Below are 26,559 nucleotides of genomic sequence, written 5' to 3' on the forward strand. Positions count from 1 at the left end.
TGCCTGTGTAGCACGTGCCTGTCCGGGAGAGGAAGGATGGGGGCCTGGTGCCAGGGGCTCTGGATGTCCTCACAGTCTGGGTCACAGTCCTGGCCAGGGCAGCTTGGCGCCAGGCTGGCTCCCTGGCTCTGGTGCTGGTTGGTCACGTGGGTGGGCAAGTCAGGGGAGATGATGGGAGGGTGATGTGCAGGTTTGTCCTCGACACGGTCCCTGTGCACAGGAGCCTGGTGGCATTGTCGTCGTGTTCTCTGCTGCAGCCATCACCTCCCCACCCTACCCCGCAACGATCCAGATTCCCTTTAGGCATCTCCTTTCTCCTGGGATTCCAGGACTTGGAGGATTGGCCAATTCATGCTTTAGGATCATGTATTGGATTCATACTGGCGGGATCATGCACAGCTGACTCCAGGAACGTTTGCATCCAACCCAGAAGCATAAAATGGAATGGGTGGTGGTAAATCTGCTTTTAGTTGAGTTATGTAGAGGGGAGGATATGATGGGGGAGACTCAGGTCTCACGTGGGTGTTGGGCGAATTCGTGCTTTTCATCCAAATGAAGGTTCTCAAAGATCCCTGGTGAGAGAAGCAAACAAAGAAGTTGAGGAGGGAAGCTCAGGGACCCACTTTTCTTGTTCTAAGTATGACAGCAAAAGCTTTTTCTTCATCAAGGTTGGGGATTTGGCTTATTGGTAGAGCTATATACCTAGGCCTGGGTTCAATCCCAACTACCTCAAAACAAACAGACCCACTAAAAACTTTAAAATGTTGGGGCTGGAGAGAGTCCAGATGGCCAGAACCTGTCCCTTGCGTGCTAGAGGCCCAGGTTCTCTCCTCAGCTGCACTCAGGGCACAACCCCTGAGCACTGTACCAGGAGCAGTCCTGCCAAACCCCACCAGCACCGCTGAATGTGGCTCAAACCCTTTCTCACCTTCACCACCCACCCCCCAAAATCCCTAAAACCATGAACCCAAAGTTTGAGACCCACCCAGTAAGGGAGCACTTTAGATGCTGTCACTTTCAGACCCTGAGAACTCTGGCCACTCAAGACGTGAAGGTCTGAAGGCAGAGCTCTGGCATGAACAAGGATGGGAGTGGGCTGGGAAAGAGGAGGGCACGCAAGGCTCTGGGAAGAGGGGGCTGTGCAGCATCACGGACGCAGAGGAAGAGAAGGTAAGTCACGGCCTCCAGAGAAGGGGGCTGGCAACTGCCCATGGAAATGGGCTAGGACCAGGCTCTCGGGACTCCTGAGTCTTTTCCCACTCAACCCCACAGCTGTCTCCTTGGTCCCCGCTGCACCAACCCCTGGGGACAGGCCAGGGTGCACGTCTCAGCTCATCACCTGATCCCGCCATTGACCATTTTTACTGGTGATATCAGAAATGAAACAAGGCTTCCTGGCTGGGGCCCATTTTGTGGACAGGTCACGGAACCCCACAGTCCTGCCTCCTCCTGGTGTCCAGGCCGGCGCTCACGTAAGGTACTTTGATGCCTTCTGCGAATTTTCCATGACAGGTGCGCATATTACTGTGTCATCTTGAAAAGACGAAACGAGTCTTTGTTCGTGTGGGTGGCTCTAGAGGGCAGGGAAAACTAGTTAGTGAGCTGGGCTTGGAGTTACTACCCAGGAACCAGGGGCTGAAACCTGCCCATTGCCCTCAGTGTTCCCTGGGAGTGGAAGCAGCCCCAGATTCTCCAGGTCAGCTGAGCGTCGGGGGCCAGGAGCTGCCATTTATTCAACCCCGAGAATTTGCCAGGCATTGTGCCAGGCACCGCCATGCACCCTCACTTTAAGCCTCAAGAAGCTGAGAGAAAAGGCTTCAGCAGGACTTGCCAAGGTCACATGGCTGGTTCGTGGCAGGGTCCAGGGGCCGTGAGCTCACAATCAGAGGGAAGCTGTCAGCGGTCTCTAGCTGCTGTGGAACGAAGGCTGAAGGCTCCATCTTCCCGAAGTGCTTCCCTGGCCTAGTTCTGTTACAAATTTCAACAGCCACTCAGCAGGCATCGTCCTGGTGTCAGACCGTTAACAGCACTCGAGAGACAGAGCAACAGGATGTGGTCCTGTCACAGGAGAAGGCATCGCTAGTGGGATGACAAGGTCCAACACAGCAGTGGAGAGCCCTGGGGAGAATGCAGGGAGTGAGCCGCAGATATGGGGGTGCCGGGGAGACAGAGGCTCGCCAGTGGAACTTTTATCAAAGGGGTTGTAGGAAAGCTAGGAGGGAGTTTAAGCAAAAGGGTGCCAGACGCCTGCTGAGCACAAATTGCCTTCAGAATTTGTGCCGTGCTGGCTGCGTAGCTGTGAAGAAAGTCGGGATGTGCTGGAAAGAGTATTTTCTCCTCGGTTGTCCTGTGAGCAGACACAGTCCAGTGTGCACCACCAGGTTCCCTCCAGCCCCTCTGACTGCCTTTTCCTGCAGTGGTTGCCTGTTAGAATCATTGGCAAAAATTTGTGAAAAACCGTTTTCCTGGACTTGAGTGGAGCAGGCTGCAATTGGGCCAGTGTCTTTTTCAAAGGTCCAGGAAAGGCTGCAAACTCTAGTCCGCAGGGCGTTGTAAACTCCCACACCTGCGGCTGTCAGGCACTGAGCAGGGTCCTGGGAGGAAGAGGAGAGGCACCGCGGTAGCCCATCTGCGCGCATTTACACCACTGGGGTGGCAGAACCAACAAACATAGCGGCTGCGTCCAAAACCCCGAGGATTGACCGCCCCCTCAGCTGCAGATGGAATGCAATCGGGGAGACCCCACACCTTCCCGGGTGCAGATCAGGTACAGGGTCCTCAGTGGGGCTGGTGAGCCTGCAGCTGCCGGGACCCTTGCCCAGTTCTCTAGGTGTACCTGTAGCCGCTGCCCCTCTCCGGAGCGCAGGTAGGGGCGAAGATCACACGCACGCACGCGCGCACGCTGCTCATGGAGTTGCGCCAGAACTTGGGAGTTGGCCCTGGTGCTGACGTCACCCTTGGAGAGGGTCACCAAGGGCTACCGGTTCCAAGGGCCATGCAGCTCCCGCGGGTCACCAGGGGCCGCGGGTTCCATGGGCAGTGCAGCTCCCGTGGGTGCCGTGGGCCGCGGGTTCAACGGGCCCATGGTACTGTTCCCGGAGCCGTCCTGATCCCGTGCGCTTTCTGCGCAGGGTCACCAAGCGCGGCCAGTGGCGCCAGCCTCCGGGGCTCGGAGAGTCTGGACGGAGGCGCCCTCCCGTTGTTGCGCGTTGCCCGTTGCGACTCTTGCGACTCCGGCTGGCTCCGAGTTCAGCACACCTGGGAGACCCAGCTCCGCGCCCAGACTTGAGGTGGGGGTCTGCGATGTCTGCGATTCCTTTTCTGCCACCCCTCCCAGGTCCTTCGTCAAGCCTGGGGTTCACAACCTCAGCCAGGGGCACAGCTTTTTCCAGTCCCGAGAGCCCTGGACCTCTTTTCTGTCCCGCAATTTCTGCCACCTGTGAGCTTTAAGCTGCTTTTAACTCTTCACCCAAACTTTGCCCAAGCCCCAACCCCCCCACCCCTTCCTGGCACTGCGCTCTGCTTGGCTCTCATTTCCCCTTTCTCCCCTTCCCTGCCTCCCTCCCTCCTCCTTTGTCCCTCTCTCCTTTCTCCTTCTCCCTCCTCCCCTCTCCTTCTCTCCCCACCTCCTTCCACCCCCCCTCTCCCGCTCATTTCCTCCCCTCCTACCACTCCCCTTTTCTCCTCCCTCTTCCTCCCCTTTCCTCCTCTTCCTCCTTTCCATCCCCCTCTTCCTTCTCCTTTTCTGCTTTCCCCTGTCTACTTTAGAGGACTGGAGCAATAGCACAGCGGGTAGGGCATTTGCCTTTGGCAGACCCAGGTTCGATTCCTCTGTCCCTCTTAGAGAGCCTGGCAAGCTACCCATGACGTATTTGATATGCCAAAAACAGTAACAAGTCTCATAATGGAGACTTTACTGGTGCCCGCTTAAACAAATCGATGAACAACTGGAGGACAGTGCTACAGTGCTACTTTAGAGGATAGGGTCCACCTCCTTAATCTCACCCTACAGAGCACCACCTTTACCGACCCCCTACTCTCGCCCCAGCCTTTGCTTCCTTGGGTGTCCAGACCTCCACCCTCTTTTCCCTGCTTCCCTCCCACCCGCCTTCTCACCACAATGCTCTTCTGATTTCACTTCACATCTTGGGAACCCATAAACCCTTATGTCATCTCTACCATCAAGGATCCAGGATATCACCCCCAAGTTCTCTGGCTCTCATTCTTCTTGTGGGGAGGTGGGGGACGATGCTCAGGGGCTACTCATGGCTCTGGGCTCAGGAATCACTCCTAGTAGTGCTCGGGGGACCCTATGGGATACCAGGGATTCAACTCTGGTCCACCCTGTGCAAGGCCCTACCCGCTCTCACTCCAGCCTTCTGGCTGACTCTTGTTGACTAACCAGGTGTCCTTGGAGTCCCGTGGGTCACTGTCACTGAGTTTGGTCGGGGCCTCCATGGCAGTGCTGTGGGGAGTGAGCTGGTCCTATATACTTGCTGCTGGCGGAAGACACCCCGAGAAGCTACTGTGAGCTGCTTCATGATGGGCCCATCATCTGCCCTGGGGCTGCATCCAGGGGAGAGTCAGTGGACTGGGACCTCCCTGACCCCTTGCGGATAAGGGGTGACTGTGGACAATCTGAAACTGCCAAAGGTCCATCAGCCACCCTGGGGGTCCTGAGCTGCGGAGGAGGGCCAGGGCACATCTTTTCCACTGAGTCTCAGGCAGTGGATGGCTTAGAGCCAGGACTGAACTTCCTGAGCTGGAAGATAGTACAGGGAACAGAAGCCTGCCTTGCATATGCCCAATCCTAGTTTGATCCCTGGCACTACAGGACCCCTGAGTACAGAGTCTGGGTCGGGGTAGCCCTTGAATACTGCCAGATTTCCAGGTATGCCTATCAACCTCCCACCCCAACACACACACACACAGAACTATCGGTGCCAGAGCTGTAGCTGTAGATATAGTGTTTGCCTGCATATGACCCCGGTTCCATCCCTGGTACCGCATATGGTCCTCCCAAGCCTGTGACAAATGATTTCCTGGGTGCAGAGCCAGGAGTAAGCCCTGAGCATCACCATGTTTACTCCTGCCCTCATACACACACCAAAAAAAAAAAATTCCAAAAACTATTTCTAAAGTCTAGCCTGCCATTTACTAGTCCTGTGAGCTTGGGCAAGTTGTCTTCTCTGAGCCCTATTTTCTCATTTGCAAATTAGGGCCAACAATAACGCATTGGAATATTGGGTAAAGTACCTGGCACATCAGAACATCAATAAAAACTTAACCCCCCCCCCATTCTTGGGAGATTAGGCCTTTATCACAAAGCTTCCAGTCATCCCATAAGGTCACCCCTTTTTTTATTGGGGTGAAACTGAGAAAAAGGGGGGATGAACTTATCTCTGTCTGCTCCTCCTACTTCTCTTCCCTCATCTGCTTTGTTGTTTTGAGCTTTTGTTTTGGCTGGGGGCCATTCCCAGCAGCTCAGGGCTTCGTCCTGGCTCTGTGCTCAGGGATAGAGTCCACCGACTCCAGGTGAACTTGACAGACTGCGTGGGGTACTGGAGAGCAGCCTTCCTGCTTTGCTGTCACTGGCCCACAGCTGCTGTCTGGGGACCATACTCTGCCCTAAACCCCGAAGTCCTTGGGCTGTAACTGCAGAAACAGAAACAAAAGCTTCATTCTAGCTCTCTGCCTCGAATCTTTAGGACATTGGGGGAAAAAAAGCAGAAATATTCTTTCCCATTAAAGTGACGGCTGGGGGCTGGAGCGATAGCACAGCGGGTAGGGCGTTTGCCTTGCACGCGGCCGACCCGGGTTCGAATCCCAGCATCCCATATGGTCCCCTGAGCACTGCTAGGGGTGATTCCTGAGTGCATGAGCCAGGAGCCATCCCTGTGCATCGCTGGGTGTGACCCAAAAAGCAAAAAAAAAAAAAAAAGTGACGGCTGATGGAAGCCTCTCTAACCTCTCAGACAGCCTTAACTCTGTGGTGGATGGGGGTTCTCAAGCAGCAGAGGGGGGCTGGATTTTGGGGAATGTGAAGTGAGGCTTGCGGTCAGACCTGCCACTTCCACTTGGATGGCATCGTGTGCCTCTCCACACTCCTATGGAACAGACATACACCCAGAAGCTCTAAGTAGGTGGTGAGGCCCTTGGAGTGGCCTTTGCCCTTGGGGCTGGCTTCCCCACCTGTGGTGGACACAGTCATTCTGCCAATCGCACGGAGGGTGGGGGGCAGTAAGCCCTGGATGGTGGTTGGAAATGGTAGTGGGGTTACTTAGGTGTACTTGAAGCTTTCCACCCCCCATTATCAAGAAGTTTCCTGATCACCAGGGATATGGTTCACCAGGGCAACTGGCTTGCATGTGTGAGGCCTTGGGTTCATTTTCCAGCACCTCTCCCTCTGTCTCTCTGTCTCTGTCTCTCTGACTCTGTCTCTCTCTGTCTCTCTGTCTCTCTGTCTCTCTGTCTGTCTGTCTGTCTGTCTGTCTGTCTGTCTGTCTCTCTCTCTCTCTCTCACACACACACACACACACACACACACACACACGCACGCGAAGCAAAAATAAAACAACACACAACCAAGAAAATAAACACAAAGAAGTCCCCTGCCAGATACGAGGGCAGTCTTGCCTCAAGTGGGCAGTGCCACATCTTGGTGGGGGGTGCGGGGGTGGGGTGCTGGAAAGTCCAGGGTGCAGTTGGGTGGGTGGGGGAGGGGGGAACTTGCCTTTAAAGACGGCCAATTTCCAGAGGAGTGCTGAATAATTTTTTTCTTTCCTTCTGAAAAGGAAGTGGTAGGCCAAATCCATTTGGGAGCCTTTGATCTAGTGCCAGGAGTCTGGCAGGCGGTTGAGTCAAAGGCCGAGAAAAGAGTGTGAGCACTGCAGCAGGCAGCCCGGGCATCTGGGGTCTGTGGTCAGGAGCGACTCATAGAGAAGGCCGGTCCCCACCCTGGTCACCATGTGATGCTCTGGTCAGACGCTGAGGTCAAATTTGGGGTCATCTGAGATGGAGACAGAGGTAGGGCCTAGAGAGCCTCTCCTCAAGACTCAGCTATAAACCTCCTCTCCAGGGGGGCAGGGCAATAGGACAGCAGTAGGGCACTCACCTTGCATGCAGCAGACCTGGGTTTGAGTCCCAGTATCCCAACGACCCTCTGAACACCGCAAGGAGTAATCCCTAAGTACAGAGCCAGTGGGAGCTGTGAACATGGTTGGGTGTGGCCCCCAAACAAAAACCAACCAACCCCTCCCCCTCTAAAGCCTTTCCAGCCAAGGAGTGATTTTCCCATGCATCTCTTTTTACTGGTTCCTAAGCTCTTGGAGGGCAGGTGTCTCTTTTGTTTTCATATCCCTAATGTCTCCCTTGACACACATTTGGCACTCAGTTTTTGTTTGTTGTTTTATGGGAAGCCCCTGGAATCATTGAGCTTTGTCCAGGCACAGATATAGATAAAGGCTTTTTTGGGGGGTGAGGCCGGGGGGAGGGGAGGGGCACACCTGGCAGTGTTCAGGGCTTGCTCCTGACTCCATTCTCAGGTCGCTTCTGTCAGGGACTGGGGAGCCACATGTGGTATCTGGGATTGATGATAAGCTATGTTCCCTACCCACTGTCCCATCTCTCCAGCCCAGGATGGCTTTTTTTTTTTTTTCTCTTGAATGCAGCATCATCTGATTTTCCCTTGAAGGATGTGGTCTCGTGAAAAGGCTTGGACCTAGGAAGTTGGGCTGTAAGCTCCTGGTCCTCTCTGTGGCCTCAACTGGTGGCACGTTCTGGACTCCCGCCCCCAGCTAACTCCTCAGGCTCTGGAACCCCAGACAGGCTTACAGGCAGTAGCTGGCAGCAGTGTTTCTGCCTCTCTGCGAGGCTGCCAGCACGTGGCCTGAGATGGGGTCTCTGTGTGCTGGGATGGCTCCTTGGTGTGTCTTCAGCCCGCTTCTCACGGGTGTGTTTGTGTGTGTGTGTGTGTGTGTGTGTGTGTGTGTGTGTGTGTGGTGTGTCAGCTCCTGCTGGGCTGGGAAGATGCTGGAGTTGAGCGATTCAGATGGGGTTCTGTGGTACAACAGACACCCAGACTCACCTTCACTCAAACCCATGCTCAGTTCCAACACTTGGTATCTCTGAGACCTTACTTCCAGGCCCTCTGTTCTAACTCCCTCCTCAGCCAGCTGTGTGCATTCAACCACCAGGTCTCTCACTACCTCAACATCTGTACCTTTGAAATAGTCTCCAAATATTTTTTCTTTTCTTTTGGTTTTGGAGCCATGCTCAGTGGTGCTCAGGGGTGAGCATCGGATCAGTGCTCTGGGCTTCCTCCCAGTGGTGCCTGGATTGAACCTGGGCCTCCTGTGTGTAAAACATGTGCTCCAGTCCATTGGGTTCCCTTTCATACCCCTGATCAACTTTTTTTGCCTCCTACCATGTCCTCTCGCTGTCTCTGACTTCCAGATTTTATTTGCTCACTTTCTCGTGTCCTGTGTATACACTTTCTCGTGTATCAGGGTGGCAGCCCCCAGAAAGTGGAGACCGTGGGATTCCACCTCTCCAGAGAGGAATCCCTCTGTCGACTTGAACAGGCGCATTCCATATGTGCAGCTGAGCCACACCCGCTGCATGCAAAGCACTCAACCCAGTGGGGTATCGCTCTGGCCCTATGCCACAGCTCCTAATATTCTCTCTGCATATACTCCATCATGGAGATCAGTTAGGGCAGAGTAAAAAGTTATTAGCTGTCACAATTAAAATGCCAGTGTTGTCCAGGTTCTCTCTGGGAGAAAAAAAGAAAAGACTAGAATGGATTCAAGTTAATCCTTAAAATAACATCACCCTCTTGGATTCAGGATGATTTCTGGAATAGAGGAAACATTTGACCCCCAAACAGTGGGATGTGTGCGCTGGGGTGTACACAGTCCTGGATGGGCCCCGGCACGTGCTATCTGTGTGCGATCTGAAGGGGGAAACTTGAAGAATGCTTCCACAAATTACTTTTGGCTCTGACTCTGGAGTCTGCCTGTCTCCTGGGACAGCTGGAGAGATGGTCCCGTGGGACTTCCCCACAGACCAGCAGTCCTCACTGGCTGAAGGCCCCCCAACACCTCCCATCCCCCCAGTTTCCCACTGAGCTCAGACAGGGCGATTTCACCCAGTGATGGAATTTTCTGCAAACACTTCCCCTGTGTCCTGTCACTCTTCTTCCTGAGTTGATTGCCAGGATAGGAAACTGGTAACCCTTCCCCTCTTTTACGTGGATGGTGGAGAATTTGGGGACTTTGGCATCCACCTTGCCTATCTTTATCCAGGACTTCTTGCCAACTGCTCTCCGTTCCACTGTGAACTGTGTCACAGGGCATCTGCTGTTGTCCTTTGGGGCCTTCCACTTGACGTGCACGCAGCTACCGGAGAACATTCCAGAACTCCACCCAGCCCTGCGAGGGCTCAAAGGGACACACAGAAGACAGGTTCAGACGGCGGCTTCAGAGCAAAGGATCGGGAGGGCCTTGTCCCACCTGCCCTGAGCACAACCTCTCTAGGTTCTGAGCTCTCTGGACCCCCGGCCTGCGTCCACTACTCCTCTTAGATTCTGTCCCCTGAGTCTTCTGTCTCCCAGTGCACGTATAGATTGGAGAGCTGTGGGGTTCCTCTTTGCTTGATTCCCATCCCAGAAGACAAGCTCTTCCCCTCCTCGGAGTTTCTAGAACTCTCCTCTCTCTGGAATGACAGTTGACCTTAATTAATTACCTAACTTTACCTTGTATCACCTATCTACTCATCCATTTTTTGGACTGAAGGGCTGTTGGGGATCCTTCACCGGTGTGTCCCCAGCATACTTAGGTATGCAGGAGAGAAAAGGCTCAAGCTCCTAAATAATTGAACCCCCAATTTTTCTGTCTCTCCACCCCTGCAAGATGATGTGTGTGATGCTAATAGTACATGTGCTCTATTTAAAAAAATTTTTTTTTCTCTAAGCCTAAAGCTTTATTTTAAATAACCTCCAGTGAAAATGGAGTGGGCCAATCACACCCCTTTCCTTATTGTATCAATTAACCAAAACAGGAAAGAAAAAGCACGCCCTGGAGCCAGCCTGCCAGCCCCTTGGGAGGGGCGGAGTACTGTTGAATGGGTGGCCTTGATCTTGTCCTGGCCAGAGCATCCTCTGTGGAGCCTTGATGGTTTCATTCACAGACACGATAAGGCACTGATCTGCACCATCTCCCAAATGAAGGCTTTAGAATTGTCAGTAATGTCCTCATGGTTGATGTCCACCCCATACCACATGCCTTCCTGGGCATGCTGAGCCCACAGCTTATGGAGGATGTTTGTGGCATCAAAACCAGCATGGTCACACAGCTGGGATGATTTCCAAGGCACATGCTCCCATCAACAGGCTGCTGCTTTCCTGGAATTGTCCTTGAGTAATTCCGCAGGTACTTGGAGAGCGCCATCTCAATGGCTCCACTGCCAGCCAACACCAAGTCTTTCTTGCTGGCCTCCTGATGACCATGAAGGCATCGTACAGGGGCTGCTCCCTCCCCTCCAGAACTGCTCCAGCGCCACCTCGGAGGATGATGGTACAATATTGGCCCAGAGACAGCCAGTTCTTTTTTTTTTTTTTGGCTTTTGGGCCACACCTGGTGGGTGCTTAGGAGTTACTCCTGACTGTGTGCTCAAGAATTACTCCTGGCGGTGCTCAGGAGTGATGCTGGGGATTGAACTGAGGCCACATGTGATGGATGCCCAGGTCATATGTGATGCCCACATGCAAGGCTAGTGCCCTGCCCACTATACTGTCGCTCCAGTCCCTGGAATATGTGTGCTCTAAAGCAAGTTCCCATAGATTTAAATTTAGATCTGCAGAAAAATCTAAAGCTAGATCTTCCCATAATCTAAATTCAGACTCATTCCAAATATCATTTGTACCTACATGTACAGAGTGACCCCTGTACATCGTTGGGTGTGACCCAAAAAGCAAAAAAAAAACAACCAAAAACTTACTTTCAAAAAACTGGGGGTGGGAGGTCTTTTGGGTCCCCCCTAGGGATGCTCAGGGCTTACTCCATATGCCAAAAGCAGTAACAAGTCTCACAATGGAGACGTTACTGGTGCCGGCTTGAGCAAATAGATGAACAATGGGATGACCTACATTACCATTTGCCCTCCCCTCACTCCATTAAAAAAAAAGAAAGAGTCCACACTCAATAGTGCTGTGGAGGGGGCAGCCAGGGCCACTCCCGGCAGTGCCAAGGGTGGGACTTTCATTATCAGGGATTGACTCAGGGCCTTGCATGTGGTAAACATCCCTGGCTCCTTGGTTCATTTTATTCCCAGCTCCTATACTCCCTACTAACCTCACCTCTGTCCCTAAGTTCCATTTTTTTAACCTTATTAAAGAAAAAAACCACTTATTTTAAACCTTACTTTCAGGGCTGGAGTGATAGTATAGTGGGTAGGGTGTTTGCCTTGCACACAGCCGGCCCGGGTTTGATCCCAGCATCCCATACGGACCCCCGAGCATCGCCAGGCGTAATTCCTTTGTGCATGTGCCAAGAGTGACCCCTATACATCGCCAGGTGTGACCCAAAAAGCAAAAAAAAAACCAAAAACTTACTTTCAAAAAACTGGGGTCGGGGGGGTCTTTTGGGTCGCCCCTAGTGATGCTCAGGGCTTACTCCAGGCTCTGTGCTGAGGGCTCCTAGCAGTACTCGGGGACCCATCTGCAGTGGTGGGTTTGAATCAGGGTTGACTATGTGCCAGACCAGGGGCTTAATCCCTGTATTAGCTGTGCAGCCTCTTCCGTCCCATCAGCCCTTAACTGCCAGTCAACAGCAACCGGAGAGGAAACATGAGAAAAGGCCTATTGTGAGCTGCGTGAATCAGCCCGCTACAGACGGGAGATGAAGTGTAGGAAGTTAGCTGGCCTGCCCAAGGCTACCTCATTAGAAAGGTCGCTTTCCAGTGGCTTCCGCTGCAGAACCTACACTCCAGCCCAACCCATTCTCAGTCCAGTCCTCAACTCTATCCTCAGCCTCCCTCCAGCCTGCTTTTGGCTAGAGCAGCTGGGCAGCTGGTGCCTCCAGCCCAGCCCAGCCCCACCCAGCCAGGTACTGGCCCCACCAGCCTGCTGAGGGCATGTGGCAGAGGCTGGGCTGTGATCATTCTCCCCCCTCCCTGCTCCATCCCTCCCTGCACGCTGCTCCACACGCTGCCCATGTGGGGCCACTGTCATTTAAAAAAATATTTTTAATGAAACACTGAGATACAATTATATCCATTGCCATTCTCTTTTTTTCTTTTTTCTTTTTGGGTCACACCGGGCGATGCACAGGGGTTACTCCTGGCTTTGCACTCAGGAATTACTCCTGGTGGTGCTCAGGGGACCATATGGGATGCTGGGAATCGAACACGGGTCGGCTGCGTGCAAGGCAAACACCCTCCTCACTGTGCTATCGCTCCAGCCCCATCCACCGTCATTCTTGATCCTGAACAGGACCACACTGCCATCCTCACACATGGAGCCTGAATGGTGAGTAGTGCCTGCTTTCCCCAGCTCCTTGCAAGGATATGTGTTCCTTCTCTGGCACCTCCACGCCCACCTTGTACTTTGTCATTTGGGCAAGAGATTGGCCCAGAAAAGCACCTTGAGGATTGCTGTCTGACACACCTTCGTGGTGATGGGATGAATCTCTTCAGCAGCTTCATCTGACTCAGTGGACTTTAGGGTCCCTATTTCCCAGCGAAGGTTTGAACTCTTTTTTTTTTTTCCCTTTTCTTCCTGGTTTCTAGGCCACACCCAGTGATGATCAGGAGTTACTGATGGCTCTGTGCCCAGGAATTACTCCTAGTGGGTGCTCGAGGGAGCATCTGGATGCCAAGGATTGAACCCAGGTTGGCCTTGTACAAGCAAATATGTGCCTTACCTGCTGCACTGTCACTCAGGCCACAAGGTTTGAACTTTCAATACACATGCATTCATGAGAGGCTTTCTCAAACAGGACTGTCAGGACTCGCTAATGCAGCCTTTCTGGTTTCAAAGACAGAGAGAGGAGAGTAACTGACGCGGGTCAAAGAGCTGAGTGGTGGGATAGGTACAGGTAGAGTCCACGTCCCCGGAGACTGGACGAGGAGAGGCCGTTGCTGATGGGTAATGAAAGCATCTGGGAAGGAGCTGGGGCCTTTCTAGGTAGGTTTCCCTACTCTTTTTTTTTTCTTTTTGGGTCACACCCAGCAATTCTCAGGGGTTACTCCTGGCTCTGCGCTCAGGAATTACTCCTGGTGGTGCTTGGGGAACCATATGGAATGCTGGGGATTGAACTAGGGTCAGCTGTGTGCAAGACAAACACCCTCCCCGCTGTACGATCACTCCAGCCCCAGATGTCCCCACTCTTGATGCAAATCATTCTGACATTGGGGCTCGTCAGCTCCTGAGTATAGTCAAAGGGTACTGTGGTGTCAGTCTTGGTCTCTGTGTCTTCCAGGGGTTCCAGGATCCGGAATGATCTGAGACTCTCAGAGTGACCTGAGCAGAGTGATCATAAGATAGCAGGAGGCAGGTGCATCTGAGTCTGCTCTGTGCTGGCGTGGAGTCGGGAGAAATGACCTGGAGATTAGATAGCTGAGCACCCCCATCTGGCCCCATCAGCCAGTCATCACCTGGAAAGCTTCAGGACGGACAGACAGGATAGGGGATGAGAAAGGGACCCCTCTTGGAGGATGCAGCCACTGATGCCCAGGGCCCACCACACCGATTCCAGCGTTGACTCTGGACAATGATGAGTCTCCCGTCCTTGTGGGGCCCTGCCCCTGGCCTCATTGGCAACTGACCCTTGTGGCTTTAGCCCATGCTCCTTGCGACCATAGTCCTCAAACATCCTGTTGGAGTCCTTGGTAAGGATGCTACGCTCCCTCTTCCAGGAGACCTCGGGTTGGGGGTTCCCCAGTACCCAAGCTCCTTGCAATGGACACAGGATGCACTTATGATCCAGGCAGAACCTTTGCCAGCCCCAAAATGATCATGGCTTGGATTTGCTTACTAGTGGTGGGGAGTAGAGGGGGTAGGGCATGGGCAGAGGACGGTGGTTGTGGCTGGAGGGACTGGGAAAGAGAGGAAAGCACCCAGGGGCCTGGGGAGACATGGGAAGAGATGCGCCCTCAGCCGCTTCTTCACGAACTCCCGGGTATTCTCGCCCCAGGGATGTTGGAACTTGGGGTCACCAAGCCGAAGAACCCTCCAATGCCCAAGCACTTCCTGTCATGCCTTGCTCTGTGGAGGCAGGCGGGGAGGCCAGCCTGGGGCTGGAGGAGTGCTCTTCACTTGAGGGGACAGCGCTGTCTTTTAGGTCGGCCCTGGGGGCAGGGTGGCTGGATGGTTTTGGCCAGAAAAGAGGGACTTGGCCCTCCGGAGTCACTGTGTCATACAGATTTCTACCACTAGGGGTGCCAACCTCTCCCTACAACTCTTTGGCTGTGAATAATGCTTTCTTTTTCCTTTGCTTATTTTTCTGAATGAAACGTTTCTTTGGGGATTTTCTTGTTCTCTTGGCAGTCCTAGTCTCCCAGTAACGTTACGAGGCGCCCTGGCTTACTCCTGTTTGGGAGGCGGGTTCTTTGGCTGAGCCCTGTTTTTGTCCATCTCTGTCCTGTGGTGTCAACCACTTATTGCAAAGGGAGTGCTGATTTTTTTCCTTCTTGCCACACCCAGCAATGCTCAGGGGTTGCCCCTGGCTCTGCGCTCTGGGATCACTCCTGGTGGTACTCAGGACACCATACGGGGTTCCGGGGATCAAACCTGGACCGGCCACATGCAGGTGCCCACCCTGCTGTACTCTCTCTGGCCCTGAGTGATTGTTGAGTGGTGGAGAAGACCATCCCTTGCCTGAAATTTCATATGTCCTCTGGTAATGTACTCTTAGGGTGGGAGTACTCCCCAAAGTGCTCAGGGACCCACCCCCCCACCCCCGGGCCACTCCTGGTGATACAAGAACAGTGTGGTCGGATGGTTCAGTGCTTAGGCTACAGATGTGCAGCTTGTGACTTGGGGCCATCCTGGCTACACCTGGCAGTGCTGGTGAGCTTGCAGGTGGCCCGGCCCTTTGAACTCTCTGGCCCTTCCAGTAATATACTTTTATATTAAAGACATGGGCTAGAAAAATATAAACTGGAGAGATAGTAGAGTGGGGAAGGCCCTGGCCTTGCACAAGCTGACCTGGGTTCGATCCCTGGCACCACATATAGTCCCTCAAGTCCCCCTCCCTGAGTGATCCCTGAGCACAGAGCCAGGAGCAAGCCCTGAGCACTGCTGGGTATGGCCCAAAGATGCAACAACACCCCTCCCCACCCCCAACCCCCAAACCAAAAGCAAAATATAAACCAGAATATAAATTTAAAAAATAATAAAATATAAAAATAATAAAATATAAACCAAAATATAAACCATTTAAAAATCTTGTTAATGGGAATTGCTCTGATCCATGGAGCCTTTTTCCCGTGTCAGGAATTGTGCAAAGCACATTTCAGAGATTCTTGGGCTTATGCCTCACAACATCTTGGTGAAACAGGTGCCTTCAGAGTCTTTAGCATCTGAAGGGCCGAGATGAGGAAAATTTGTTGGGGAAGTTTTGCTTTTATTTATTTATTTTGTTTTTCAGGGGTCACACTTGACAGTACTCATAGACTGCTCCTAGCTCAGTGCTCGAGGGTTGCTGCTGGCAGTGATTGGGTTGGGCTTTGGGGACCATGTGGTGCTGGGGACTGAAACCCAGCCTCTGGCATGCCAAGCATGTGCTCCTGCCCGCTGAGCACATGTCTTCTGCCCAAGGCACCCTGCTTTTAAATATTGACCAGAGGTCTCACCTACGATGTCCTTCACTGGCCTCTACAATGCATTTTCTTCAAAGTCGCCAAAGGAACCCTCAGACAACAGGGGAGGGAAGCCGACAAGCCAGTGGAGGGTGCAGAGTTGGAAGAGGGCATGCAGGAAACTATCTTGAGAGGTATGTACATCACAATGCTTCAAATAATAATAATAAAAAAATGCAATGAAGTATCCCTACATCTGCCAGATGAGAGATTTCACACAAACTCTCAGATGGTTGGAGCTGGAGCGATAGTCCAGAAGGTAGGGTGTTTGCCTTGCACGCGGCCGACCCAAATTCAATCCCTAGCATCCCATATGGTCGCCCGAGCACTGCCAGGAGTAATTCCTGAGTGCAGAGCCAGAGCCAGGAGTAACCCCGAGCATCACCAGGTGTGACCCAAGAAGCCAAAAAAAAAAAAAAAGAATCTCAGATGGTGGATCTTAGCACTGAACCTGTATTTCCACCTGGCAGTACCAGTGTGAAGGGGGTAGGAGCTCCCCGTTAGAGGGGGTCTATTCACCTCAGTCTTAGTTCTGCATTTGTGTTCCCTGCCGGGGCGCCGTGATCACTGGCTTCCAACTCTGAGAGCATGTTAGTAGCACTGGAGGACATGTGAAAACAAGAAGGACAAAAACGCATGGTTTAACAGCCTGGAGTGAGACTTTTCTTCATTCCCAGCCGCCTCTGCTCCCAGGTGAATCATGTGAGCCACAGCTGGAACTGAAGGCAAGAACCACTGGAGTGGGGTGGGGGGCACAGCACAGCGGGGAGGGCGTTTGTCTATCATGAGGCCGCCCGGGGGTCAGTTCTCGGCATCCCATATGGTTCCCCTGAGCACCGCCAGGAGTAATTCCTGAGTGCAGAGCCAGGAGGAATTGCTGAGTATGGCTCAAAAAAAAAAAAAAATCACTGGAGTCGCAACTTTTGGTCTCATGTCCAGGATAAGGCCTCACTGAGCAGGAATGGTGATCAGGTTAGGACATTATCTGGTCTTGACCCTTTTCCTGGGAGGACAGTGATCAAATACCCTGGTTCCTGGCCATTCTCTAAAACTATTTCCTCCAGAGGTGTGACAGAGGCAGTCTGTTCGGTTCAAAGACCATGTCTCGGCTTTTCCTTAAATCTGCCTTCCCCTGAGTCTGACCCTCGAGGACCGGAAGCCTGGAAGCCTGGGTCACTCACTTGTTTGTGTGTTCACCCACTAGCCCCTGGCTCCTGTTTTGCAAATGGCTGGGCCCGGGCATTACTCACAGGTAGACAAGGCCCTCCCACGGCCCTACTTCCTTCATGCCTGAAATGCTACCAGTGGAGGTACACACATCGGCCTCTGACTCGGATCTCCAGCAATGAAGGGTTCACCCATCAGGGCGTGTATCCACGGGATTGGCTTTCTCTCAGCTGTTTTCTTGGAGATTTGATCTGGGGGGGGGCAGGGGGTGGTGAACATCGACGGGCTGAGGCTTTGTCAAAGCACAAATTTGCCTCGGCTTCCTGGGGGACCCGCTAGTAGCAAAGATGGGTCACCCATGGGGTGGGTGTGGAGCAAGAAAGGCTGCGCCTTCCCAAACGCGCCCCCCCCCATCTCACCCCACTCTCCTCCCTCCCACAGTCTTGGTTGTCTTGGAGAAGGTCTGCACGTGGGTGGCAGTGGAGCTGGAGAACTCTGGGGCTGTGGTGAATGGTTGTCACGGTGATGGCAGGCGTGGGCACTCACCTGGGAACACCAGGGAGATGAGGAGGCCAGGAAGGACAGGGAAGGGGGTAGGTGGGAGGGCGATTTGGAGATGCTCCTGTGTGTATTGGGGGGGCAGCTGAGTGCCAAAGGCTGGGGGGTTACTGTGTGTGGAGAGGTGGGGGCGTGGCTTCTCTTAGCCTTCTTCATCTCCTTTCTCTGGAGAGTGATCAAGACCAATGAGCCTCTCCCCCACACTGGGAAACCCCAAATCACTGCAGGTTCTTAGACGGGGGAAGATGCAGGACTTAGACTTGCCCAGCGAGCCAGGTCAAGCCCAGAGAAAGGGCCGAAAGGCACAGCTGGGGATGCTGTGTGTGCAGGCTGCTGTGTTTCTGCACAGGGTGGGAAGTCGGACCTGCAAGGAGCTTCCCGACGGAGGAGCAGACGGCATAGCACGTTTCCACTGCCTGTTTCCTGCTTTGCACTTGGGAAGTGGCAAAACCAGACACTCTCATGTCTTAGACCTTCCTATTATGAATTTTCAAATTTTCAACCATGGATAAAAAATAAAATATAAAAACCTAAGAAAAGGCTCAGGGAGCTGGTCTGGGCTCCTTCTGGAATTTTAATCATGCAAATGTGAATGTGAGTTTGTCCTGTCTCCCCACACACACCAGACCATGCGCAGGGCTTACTCATGGCTCTGCACTCAGGGATCACTCCTTACAGGGCTTTGGGGACTGAACCTGGGCCAGCCGTGTGCAAGGCAAGTGCCCTCCCTGCTGTCCCATCGCTCTGGCTCATCAAGGCAAGTGCCAAACTCTCCATACCGTCCCGCCAGCCCCAAGAATGCCTCCTTCTGGACTCTCAGTACAGTGCCTTTGGAATCCCCCAAAGCCTTAACTTCCCTGGCCCCGCCCAAGGTGGCAGGAAGTGTCTCCTGCTTGGTAGAACTCTGCCTGGGCCGCGTCTAAGAATTCTGGGTGCTGACACTACCCCTGCCCAGCTGCTGTCCCCTCTCGACTCGGGTAGCGGGCTCTGCCTTCTTCTCTCCACATGCCAGGCCCATGGAGCCTGCAGCTCCACCCAGGCCTTCGGAAGCGTCACGCGGGTCTGGCCTCTCTGTGTCCACGCTCTGTCCTCCTTGGCCACTAGAACTCACCGGTGTCTTAAGTTCCTGGCTCCCTTACTCAGGCTCTGTAGCAGCTGCTGCTAGAGGGTACCATGCTTTGTGCATACATGCATGTGAGTGTGTGTGCATGTGTGTGTGTGTGCGTGTGTCTGTCTGTGTAGGGGAGGGCAGAAGTGAGGCTGGGGACACGGTGGGGCAGCAGGCAGGTTTCTTTTCCTTTGTGGCCCCAGGTTTTGCTCTTCCTGCTGGGCCAGGACCTCACAGCGGGAGGACTCAGGGGGACATGTGCACTGGGTCCATCAAGACCCAGGAGACAAAGCTACAGGCTCCCAGAGGAGGGACAAGTGGGGGCGGGGGGGTCTGTAAGGGTGTCACTCTGCACCAAGCGGCTTTGTGATGCCTACATAGTCTGAGGGACCTTGCAGGGGAGCCACCCCACCCGCTCCCAGCTTGTTTTTTTCCCTGTTTTCTGTTTTTTTTTTTTTTTTTTTTGGTTTTTTTTTTTGGGTCACACCCGGCAATGCACAGGGGTTACTCCTGGCTCTTCACTCAGGAATTACCCCTGGCGGTGCTCAGGGGACCATATGGGATGCTGGGATTAGAACCCGGGTCGGCCGAGTGCAAGGCAAACGCCCTACCCGCTGTGCTATCGCTCCAGCCCCTGTTTTCTGTTTTTCTGGGGGAGAGCATTGGGTCATATCCGACTGTGCTCAGGAATTCCTCCTGGCAGTGCTAGGGGCACTGGATGGGGTACCGGGGTCAAACTCAGGTCAGCGCATACAAGGCAAACACCCCTGTACACTCTCCTCTCTCTCTCTCTCTCTCTCTCTCTCTCTCTCTCTCTCTCTCTCTCTCTCTCTCTCTCTCTCTCTCTCTCTCTCTCTCATTTTATTGTTCCCTTCGGAGCACCTCTTCATGATGCCTGGACCCTCACCAACCTGCTCAGGCTCTGGTGCCGGCTGCTAATGGCCCGTGGCCCTCTCGGGGCCCCTCCTGTTTGGGGGGACCCTGCCTGTCAGCGGAGGTGTCACAGCTTTGCCACGGTGTCCTGGGGCGGGGGACTCATGCATAAAGATTGGAGTTGGCCAGAACTCTGCACCCACATGCTGAGTCCCTGGACCCGCCCCTCCCCTCAGGCCCTCACCAGGGAAACTTCTAGGCTGCAGCTGCTGTGGGGGTAAGTGGGCTGACCGAGAAGGATGGGCCTTTGTGTGCCACCTGAAAGTCCCCCCGCTCTAGCCCTGGCCTCTCAGGCCCACCTGTGGAAGTTATGCCACTCTGCCAGCTATGAGGCACACCTGTCTCTCACGGGCTTTGAGGTTCCTCGGGCCCAGGGCTCCTGGCTGAGCAGGGGTGCACCCAAATGCTTAACTGACTCAAATTTGGATTCATCCTCTACCTCCAATGTCCACCAGGGGGAGTGAGGGAGCACGAGAGCCAGGTGCTGTACCTTGTGGGAATGTGCGTGTGCACGCAGGTGTGCATGTGCATAGAAGTACGTGTGTCCATATACATATGTGCACACACGCACGTGTATATTGCGCATGCATGTGTATATCCATATGCTTATGTGCATGTGCATTGTGTGTGCGCATGTGTGCTGTGTGTGCATACACGTGGCTCTAGGACAAGGGCCTCCACAGGCCACAGGAAGGTAGGGAGTGGAGAGCAAGGGGAAATCACCCACTCGGGAGGATACTTTTGCTCAAAATGCTCTGTTTATTGCTCTATTCAGTGACCACGAGCAAATTATAAAAAAGACACCCAATGTCAGTTTGCCGTGGAATAAATATTTAAAGTCAGCAATAAAAACACGTGGCTCCAAGAGAACACAGGTGGCCGAGAGGCATGCAGGCCTTGCCGAGGGCGCCCAGCACACGCGTGGGCACAGGACACGCAGAGCGACAGGCACGCAGCGAGGCGGGAGGGGGAGGGTCCGCGCAGTGACGGGAACAGGTTTCACACAGACCCAGCCCGGGTGCCCCCTGGACTCACCAAGACCCTCTGCTCCCGCTCTCCACAGCCCCACAGGGTCACCCCCTGCCTGCTGCGCCCTCCAGAGATCACTGCCCACCGCCCTGGAACTCCCTAAAAGTGGGCACTAAGGCTCTCCCGCCCCCTTCCCCACCTGGAACCCACAGCTGGGGGCAAAACACTCGCTGCCCACTGGGAGGCGGGGGTGGGGGCGCGGCAGGAGACACAGTGTCCGGTTCAGACGGCAGAGGTGGACGGACGGACAAAACAGGCTGCGGAGGACACGGGGGTGCAGCACGGCACGAACACGTTTGGATCAAGTAGTGCCGGTACCATTGTGAAAAACCGGGGGTCCCAGGTGTGTGTGGTAGGGGGCCTGCCCTGGGCACCCCCCCGCCCCCGCGTGGCCTGGACCATTCCTCCCCGGCCCCCACTCTCCTCCCCGATATGTACAGAAGGAAAAGCTGTGTGTGTGTGTGTGTGTGTGTGTGTGTGTGTGTGTGTGTGTGTGTGTGTGTGTGTGTGGTGGGGGGCAGGGAGGGCGCCCGCAGGAGGGAAGGAAGCAGAGAGGTGGGGGAGGAGTGGGGGATGCCCGGAGGAGCTGGGGGTCACTCCGGGGCCGGGCGGGACAGCTGCTTCTCGTAGAGGCTCATGACGTGGTGCACGAACTGGTACTGCTCGCAGGTCTGGATCATGCCGCCCCTGCAAGGCAGAGACGCCAGTGGGGTCGGGGCGTCCGGGGGGCCCAGGCAGCAGCAGGGACGCAGGTGCAGCGTCCACCGCTCCGGCCCTGCCCTGGCAGCTCCTCCTCCCCCATGCACCCCTCCCCGCAGGCCCCCGGGCGCACCTGTCCTGCCGGAGCTGGCACGTGGTCCTCAGGATGTCCACCACGCCCTCCCGCCGTAGCTGCTGGCAGCAGATGCTGGTGGCGATGAAGCAGCCCGTCCTGCCGATGCCCGCGCTGGGAGGGAAGGGCAGGGTGAGGGCAGTGTGGGTGGGGGGCGGCTGAAAGGGGGAGGGCCGTGGAGGCCTGACTCCTGACCCTCCCGAGGGTGGTTGGGAGGACCCACCTGCAGTGGACGACGATGGGGGCGCAGCGGGGACCCTCCTGCTGGGCGGCTTCCTCCACCTCCCGCACCAGGTGCAGGAGTGGGGGCGCCCGGTCGGGGGTCTTCTGGTCGGGCCAGGACGTGAACCAGTAGTGCTTCAGGCCCCGCTCCTCCGTCCCGCACTGTCGGGGAGAGAGGACGCGGCAACTGACAGGTGAGCGCCCCAGACCTGGACCGGCCCTCACGGAGAAGGACACGCACAGCAGCCCCCTTCCCCTCCTTCCCTCCCCTCCCCCCCGCCCCGCCCAGGACCACCGGGTGTCCCGGACGCGCCCGTCTCTCCGACCCGCATCCCTCCGACGGCGGCCGCCCCTGCCCGCTGTCCCCTCCCCGCCCCGCCCGGCAGTCAACAAGGCCCGCTGACCCACAGTCCAGGCCCTGCGCCCCTGCGCGGACCCTTCAGAGGGTGCAGGGGGGGGGGATAAAAACCACCACCTGGCAACTCATGCGCAGTTCAGGGCCCACCCACCCCGCAGACCCCGCCCCACCGACACCGCCCCCTCAGGCCCCGCCCCCGTCCTAACCCAGCCCTCCCCCTCCAGGGCCCCCTCCAGGCCCCTCTCCTGACGCTGCCCCTCCCCTCCAGACTCCCCTTCAGGCCCACATCAGAACCCTGCCCTCCCCCTCCAGGTTTCCCCCAACCCTGCCCCTCTTCCTCCAGACGCCTCCTCCTAACCCTGTCGCTCCCCCCTCAGCCCCCATACCCCCACCCTGCTTCTTGGAAACGTCTCCCACAAACTATCCAAATGGTTTGTAGACAGCACCCCTTGCCTCTTCCAGATCTCCAACTGTACTGCCCTCCAGCCCCTCCCTTTTACCTTTTCACCCTCTGCCTGGGATGCTTTCTCCTCTTGGGGGGGGGGGGCCTCTATTCAACTCCTGTTCATCCTTCAAAACCCCACTATAGCACCACCATCCAGGCAGCCCTCCCTGAACACCCCAGCTGGCAGAGTGGTTTTTCTGGTTCCTACTGGTGTCCAGCTCATACTTACCCTTTCATGGGTGCTCCTTGAGGATAGAGTACAGTACCCAGTACCCAACCCCCAACCCAGGGCCCTGTGTTCCTAGTACCCAACCCTCCAATCCAGGGCCCCGGGCAGGTGCTTGTAAAAGTTTCTGGACAGGGGCTGGAGCAATAGCACAGCGGGTAGGGCGTTTGCCTTGCACACGGCCGACCCGGGTTCGATTCCCAGCATCCCATATGGTCCCCTGAGCACCGCCAGGAGTAATTCCTGAGTGCAGAGTCAGGAGTGACCCCTGTGCATCGCCGGGTGTGACCCAAAAAAGAAAAAAAAAAGTTTCTGGACAGAAGCAAATGCCTTCCCCCACTCCCAACTTTCCCAATTCTTCTCTCACCAGCCCTGTGGCACTGAGGTAAGGCCTCAACTCAGCTTCTCTTTCTGGAGACACAGGACGCTGGTTCCCCAGGTCCCTGGGTCATCGGTGGCAGCTACCCCAGCTGTTCCCCCCGGGCCCCCATCCCACGTCCTGGCTCTTTCTGTCCTTTACGAAGGCCTGCATCAGAGCTGCGCATGTGGGCACTGCCCTCTGGGCCCTGCTGAGAGCCCATCCTGCCTCTCTGCAGAGGGAGACAGGCCATCCCCGGACAGGATGATAGTTCCCTGGATGCTGATCACTTTTAGACTACAAAGGGTTTATCACATCCCCGCCCCACCTTTCCCAAACACGGAATTCACCATCTCTCAAAATGATGAAACCGGGGCTGAAGCCATAGTACAGTGAGTGGGGTGGGTGTTTTTGCCTTGCACACGGCTGACCCAGATTCGATCCCCGGCACCCCATATGGTCCCCTGATCATGCCAGGAGTGAGTGGTTCCTGGGTGCAGAGCCAGGAGTAAGCCGTGAGCATCGCTGGGGGTGGTCCAAAACCCACACATATATATGTATATATATATATGAATATGCATATATATGTATACATATACATGAAATAGTTTTCTCGATTCCTAACAATTTCTTGAATCTTAAGAACCGTCTGTTCCTTATTAAGATTCTCTGGAATCCTAGGGAACAGTCTTCACTGTTATGCTGAGCCTGGAAGAAGCACAACTTCAGGGTGGGAGGGTGCCTCCTTCCCCCCTACTCTTCTGCGCTGTTTTTTACACTGCTCATCTTCTGTACGTCTCCCCCGATTCCAGCATAGCGCCCCCCTCCCCCGCAACCCGTTTTCCTTTCCTTTCTGTCACCACAAACCTCCCTGTGCCAAATGCAGCAGGAAGTGTCTGCCGCCTGGTGGACGGCTCAGGCACTACAGGCCAGGATGTTTCTCGCTGTGGGGGTCTCAGTCGCTGGGAATTGACCCTCCCTTCCAAAGGCAGTGCTGGAGGCTGCTAAAAGCCACAGTTTTGGCTTTGGATACACTTCAAGCATAACGTGGCGGCCTTAGGAAGGGCAGTGTAGACAGAGATGGCTCAGAAGCATGAAGTGCCATGGAGGTTGGTTGGGTCCTGCTGGCTCTGTCCTGATTTATTCCTCCCTCATGCCTGTTTCTCAGTGACTCCCAGGCTGATCTCAGCTGCAGGACTGTGGGGCGTCGCTCTCCATGGATTCCCCACCAAGCCCCTGCCCCACCCCGCCCCACCCCTGGTCCAGCCCCTAGGCCTCACCCGGAGGGAGATGAGCCGCAGCCGGTAGTCCTCCGTGTGGATGACCTGGCGCACCGTGACCTCCACCTCGTCATACGCCGCCTGCTCCTCGGGCCAGTATTCGGTGCACTTCTGCAGGGGTCCACACCCGGCCGTGAGCTGCTCCCCGACCCCAGCCGCGCTCTCCTCCACGCCCCCTCCACGGCTCCCGGGGAGACAAGAGCCCAAATGCGCTCAGATCTCCGCTTCAGAACCCACACGCGGCTTCCCGCCAAGCCTCGATTCCTCCTCTGGAGGATGTGAGGGGCCTGTCTAGGGATTCAACTCAGTGGGGCAGGAGGCAGCCGGGGTCAGCCCTGGCAGGCTCATTGGGTTCACTTGGAGCCAGAGAGAGAGGAGAGGGGGAGAGTCTCCTGCCTTGCACGTGGCCGTCCCGATTTCACTCCTCCCAAGCACCAACACCCCCCTCCCCCCCACACACACACAGTCCCTAAAGATGATGGGGAGCAGCTTCTGGTCCTAACCCAGACTGTCTGTGTGGCACTAAATAGACATCCTGAACAGCCACTTGCTCCCCTGCACACCCCCACCCAGGATGACCCAATTCTCACTTCCTGTAGCATACATGGCCAACCTCTTGGCTTGGTTTCGAGGATTAACGTGGTATCAGGAAGGCTGGCGGGGGGCCAGAGAGGTAGTACAGCGGGGAGGGTGTGTGCCTTGCTGATACAGCTTCAATCCCCGGCACCCCATGGGATTCCCTGAGTCCCGCCAGGAGTGATCCCCGAGAGCAGAGCCAGGAGTGAGCCCTGAGCAGAGCCGGATGTGGCCCTCCCTCACCCCCTCACACACACAAAAAGGTTCATGTGTGTGTGTGTGGGGAATACGTGAAGCAGCAGGCGTGGCCAGGCTGCTGTGCCCACCTCGTTCATCTCCTCGATGTTGGTGATCATCACAATGATGGGCGTCTGCTCCTGCCACACCATGCGCCAGAAGTCCGCCACGGTGCTGACGATGGGGCCCTGTGTGGCGATGTACACCTTCTCCGACCCACCGTAGCCCTGTGGGAAACAGCCAGGGCCAAACTGTCAGGGTCGGGGGTAGGTGGGGGGTAAGGAGGAGTAGGTCCCTGCATCCAAGCTCCTCCCCAGGAGGGGGGGGTCGGGAGGTCTGGTGGGGAGTGGGAGCACTCACCCGTATGTAGTTGGCGTTGATGTAGGAGCTCAGCGGGTCTTCAGGGTCTGGGGACGTCAGGCAGACTCTGCTGTGAGGGTCTGGGGTGGGGGGGGAGACGTCGGTGACTTCAGGGCCCCCTGTACCCGTCACGGCCTTCCTCGTCTGGCCAGCAGCACAACATAGGGGCAGCCTCATGGCCCCCGGAGGCGGCCGGGGCCCAGGAGAAGAGAATGAGAGAGGGCTAGCCTCCGCTGTGTGGGCCCAGGGCCCACTTCCTGCCAGGGTCCCTGCTGGGCCCCGAATACTCAAGACACCTCGTGTTCCGGGAAGGAACGGGTCAAGTGCAGAACTCAGGAAGCCCTGAGTTCCGGGACAGTGACAACACCGTTGCTGGCATGCAGGCGGCCGAGCCCCTGGTTCTCTGGGACTCCAGAGTATATGCCCACGGCTGGGCAATGCCAGGCAGCTTTTTCTTTTTTTTGGCAGGGGGTGTTGGTTTGGGGCCACATGTAGTGGCACTCAGGGCTTACTCCTGGCGGGGCTCCGGGGATCCCATACAGTGCCGGGAACTGAATGGGGTGGGCCGTGTGCAAAGCAAGTGCCCTCGTTTGCCCTGCCCGTGTCCTCCCTGGCCACCACATGGCTCTTCATAAATGCAGAGGGTTGTTGGGATGTGGGGGCTGGCCGCTGGGGACAAAGGAACCCAGCCTTTCAGGCCTGCTCCCTGGGAGAACAGACGGACATGCTCAAGGCCGGTTCCCATCGATTCGTGCGTCCAAACCACTGGCCAGAGGCCAGAACATCGTGTTCCACTGCTCAGAGGCTCATCTGCGGGTTCTAGCAAGGGCCTCTGCGCTGAAGGGGCTGCCAACCCGCACAGGCCGGGCTGGGACAGGGAGGCTGCGGTGGTGCTGGGCGTGAGGGGCGGAGTGGGCTTCCGGGATGCGGGGGTGCTCGGGCCAGGGCTCTGGGTGCATATCTGCATTCATCACCAGCTCGCTGCTCTTCCTCCTGTGGTGTGACAGGGGAT

The 26,559-nt window shown here is 55.6% G+C and overlaps 1 protein-coding gene across 2 annotated transcripts in view; it reads right to left on the reverse strand.

Moving 5' to 3' along the window:
- Positions 1-20,363: 20,363 nt before the first annotated feature.
- PTPN5 (protein tyrosine phosphatase non-receptor type 5) overlaps positions 20,364-26,559 on the reverse strand; it is a 66,027-nt gene continuing 59,831 nt past the window's right edge. For both annotated transcript variants that reach the window (XM_055141241.1, XM_055141242.1), the window contains exons 9-14: positions 25,548-25,627; positions 25,277-25,414; positions 24,375-24,485; positions 21,709-21,869; positions 21,486-21,599; positions 20,364-21,340 (exon numbers count right to left, since the gene is read on the reverse strand). In XM_055141241.1, coding sequence (XP_054997216.1) covers positions 21,247-21,340; positions 21,486-21,599; positions 21,709-21,869; positions 24,375-24,485; positions 25,277-25,414; positions 25,548-25,627 — 698 coding nt within the window. In that variant the 3' untranslated portion in view covers positions 20,364-21,246. The remainder of the gene's footprint in view (positions 21,341-21,485; positions 21,600-21,708; positions 21,870-24,374; positions 24,486-25,276; positions 25,415-25,547; positions 25,628-26,559) is intronic.

This window comes from Sorex araneus, chromosome 6, assembly GCF_027595985.1.
Source record: "Sorex araneus isolate mSorAra2 chromosome 6, mSorAra2.pri, whole genome shotgun sequence".
NCBI classification, from domain to species: Eukaryota; Metazoa; Chordata; class Mammalia; order Eulipotyphla; family Soricidae; genus Sorex; species Sorex araneus.